General features: G+C 32.8%; 1 protein-coding gene across 1 annotated transcript; it reads left to right on the forward strand.

Annotated features, from left to right (window-relative positions):
• The first annotated feature begins 204 nt into the window (after positions 1-204).
• LOC103212943 (olfactory receptor 4F3/4F16/4F29-like) lies at positions 205-1,149 on the forward strand. The gene has a single exon (XM_007958856.2). It carries the CDS (start codon positions 214-216, stop codon positions 1,147-1,149), a length of 936 nt encoding a protein of 311 aa, XP_007957047.1. The 5' UTR covers positions 205-213.
• The last annotated feature ends 2,420 nt before the right edge of the window (positions 1,150-3,569 follow it).

A 3,569-nucleotide genomic window follows, 5' to 3' on the forward strand; every position in this document is an offset into this window, starting at 1 on the left:
AGTGACACAACTGTTTAGGTGACTACAGGTAACATGTTTTAATAGCGATTATATGGCCCTGAGTACAAATTGAGGTGATATAAAGTTTTCACAGTGTGAGTATCTTTGAATAATTAATCATTATAATTCCAGGGCATTAATGCCATTCTTAATTTTGTTTTCTCTTCATTTTCTTTTATGTGATAACATTAGAGCACTCTAGCTGATAAGTCAATGGATGTAGCAAATCATTCGGTGGTGTCAGAGTTTATATTTCTCGAACTCTCCAGTTCCTGGGAGATTGAACTTGTCCTCTTTGTGTTCTCCTCCATGTTTTTTGTGGCAAGCATGTTGGCAAACTCCCTCATTGTACTTACAGTGACTTCTGACCCTCATTTACGCTCCCCCATGTACTTTCTATTGGCTAATCTCTCCTTTCTTGACTTGGGTATTTCTTCTGTCCTTTCCCCCAAGATAATTTATGACCTTTTCAGAAAACGCAAAGTCATCTCCTTTGGAGGCTGCATTGCTCAGATCTTCTTCATTCACTTCATAGGTGGTGTGGAGATGGTGCTGCTCACAGCCATGGCCTTTGACAGATATGTGGCCATCTGTAAACCTCTCCACTATTTTACTATCATGAATCAAAAATGTATTTTACTTTCAGTTTCTGCTTGGATAATTGGTTTAATCCACTCTACAGTTCAACTAGTTTTTGTTATAGAATTGCCATTTTGTGGTCCTAATGTGCTGGACACATTTTACTGTGATCTTCCTCGATTAATCAAACTTGCCTGCACTGACACCTACAGACTAGAGTTCATTGTCACAGCCAACAGTGGATTTATATCTCTTGGATCATTCTTTGTATTGATCATCTCCTATATTTTCATCCTGATCACTGTTCGGAAACACTCTTCAAGTGACTCTTCCAAGACTCTCTCCACTTTATCAAGTCATGTCATGGTGATGAGTTTGTTCTTTGGTCCTTGCATCTTTGTTTATACCTGGCCTCACCCCACATCACACCTAGACAAATTTCTTGCATTTTTTGATGCAGTTCTTACCCCTGTTTTGAATGCAGTCATCTACACTTTCAGGAGCAAAGAGATGAAAATGGCAATGAGAAGAGTATGCAGTCAACTTCTTGTTTACAGAAGAATTTCTTAAATGACAAGGTATTATGAAATTTCCTTATTTTCGTGGAGTAATATTAAATTTATATTATTTCAATAGCTGTTGTTTCCAAGTATATAACTAATATTTAGTTATCTAAGCTTAAAAGAAAATGATAACTTAAAAATTTTAACCAAGAAACTTTGTTGATTGCTTTCTGTGGACTGAAGTATATCTTGGGGTAAAAAGTATTTCCAGGAAAAGGCCAATTTCTTATCTCTTAGGAAATATTGCTTTGGTGAATTATCATGGTTCCACCTTCAAAACTTTGTCTCTTCAGTGTCACAGCGTGGGTTATATAAGGGATTGAGCATTTATATTAAAAGAAGTTGACACAAGATGTAAATATATAATTAACATGTCTATTTAATTTATCACACACACACACACACACACACAAATCAATCAAGTTGTGTGGATGTTTGTATAGTCCTTACTTTGGAAAGGACAATGGAAGCCTCTGGGAAGTCAAGTGATGATGAGAACATTAATGTGCAGGGAATCAGAGCAAGAAGAGTTAGCTGATTTATTTGAATATTTAATGATATCAGGTTTTGTTAATTTAATGCCTATAGTTCCACACTTGTATATGTATCAGGAAAAATAGGATCCTTAGACTAGGGTTCATGAACAGTGCAGGCTGATCAAATATAAAATTTACTGTTGACTCTTTGTACTGTGTTACAGACTATTTATCCCTTCTATCCCCTACATTTTTAAAGGCTTATTATTTACACATGTAACTCAGGTTCTTCTATTTCATTCTGCTGATGTAAAAGTATTACTGTTGTGTTTGTATGATTTCAGTCCTCATAAGCTAATTATTAGTTTGGGAGGCATTTTATATGTGACTATATTCCATTCTGTTGAGAGTGAGGTATTTGGATAAAGATCAAGAGACTTAGAGAAATTATAATTCTTACCTGTTTCAACAAATGACAAGCAAAGATTCTCATATAGTGATGTACTGGAAAGGATTCTGAACCTTATCATACATTTTAGCCAATTTATATTTTTTTATAGTTCTTCTATGAGTTCTTTATTTTACTTCAAAATTTATCTCAGTTGACAATTTATTTGCCTTTTCTTTTGCTTTCCATTCCCTTTATACTATTATTTAGTTATTTTTTTTCTGTCTTCTTTGTTGGATAGTTGGAATATATATATATTTATTAACCAGATTTTATACTATACCTTTCTATAATTTATTTTGAAGTAGAAATATTTCCATGTTGGAAATTTCAGTGGATTTTTTTCTTCATTAATTAAGTAATGTTCAGTAGCTAGCAAGAAATCACAAATTTCCTATTATTTACGTGTGCACATTTAGAGAAATGCCTACTCCTCCCAGTCCTTTGTCCTCTTTTCTCTCAAGACTGCATCTTTGACAAGATGGATTCCTTAAACACATGATGACTGAAGAATTTCTCTACCACTTAATATAGTACTTTGTCAAAGGCTATTCTTTTCAGTCTAAAGAAACAACCAGGCTTAATGGACACTGACTATATTGACAAGCCAAATCAGCAATTTCTTTTTTCTAATAAATGTATCTTTTTCTTGCACTAACCATGTAGTATGAATGGAAGAAGACATATCATAGATCTTAACTTTCTGATCACTACTAATTGATTAAAGCTGGGCTTCTGAGCTAAATTATACTGACATATCTTTTAACCATAGTTGAGTGGTACAGAAATGAGATCCTGATCAAGATGGACCAATTTGAGCTTTTCCCCAGACTGTTTGGGCTTGAAAACAAAGATAAAGCAAGTATCAGTCTTTTTTGAAGCTATGAGATACAGAAACCATTGGCGATCATATTTTCTGTTGTCAAAAATCTAATACAAGATAATAATAAGGTGTATGAGGGAAAAAAGGTATAGAATTTAAAGATAGACCTTAGTTCACGTTGTTGGTGCCTGCTGTATTGAACATTCATATTCATCTCTCTTCTTGCTCTCCACACACTTTGGTTACTAATCAGGCTAATGAGCTAATAAATTCATTGTTTTGCTTGAGTTTGTTCAAGTTGTGGTTCTTTTATTTACAATCAAAAGGTTATTAATGAATACATTTCAGTTCTTAAGGTGACTGTATTGTAAATTACATATGTGAAATTTTCCTTATTTCTTTAGGAAAATATAACTTTTTATTCTACTAAAAGAACATATGTTAAAGACATAAAATTTATTTGTAAATAAAATAAATAGAAATCACCCACAAAATTCCCATATGGATATAATTATTATTATATATATATATATATACATATATATATATGCAAAGTTGGGAATTTATGGTGTCTACATTATTTGTCCTGCTTTTTTGATTAATATTTTATTCTTAAAATTCTTTCATGTTATTTATTCTACTACAATGACGTGTTGATATGAGTTTTAAGGCTGAGCCAC

This window comes from Orycteropus afer, unplaced genomic scaffold, assembly GCF_000298275.1.
Source record: "Orycteropus afer afer isolate SDZICR_OR568_19922 unplaced genomic scaffold, OryAfe1.0 scaffold01170, whole genome shotgun sequence".
NCBI classification, from domain to species: domain Eukaryota; kingdom Metazoa; phylum Chordata; class Mammalia; order Tubulidentata; family Orycteropodidae; genus Orycteropus; species Orycteropus afer.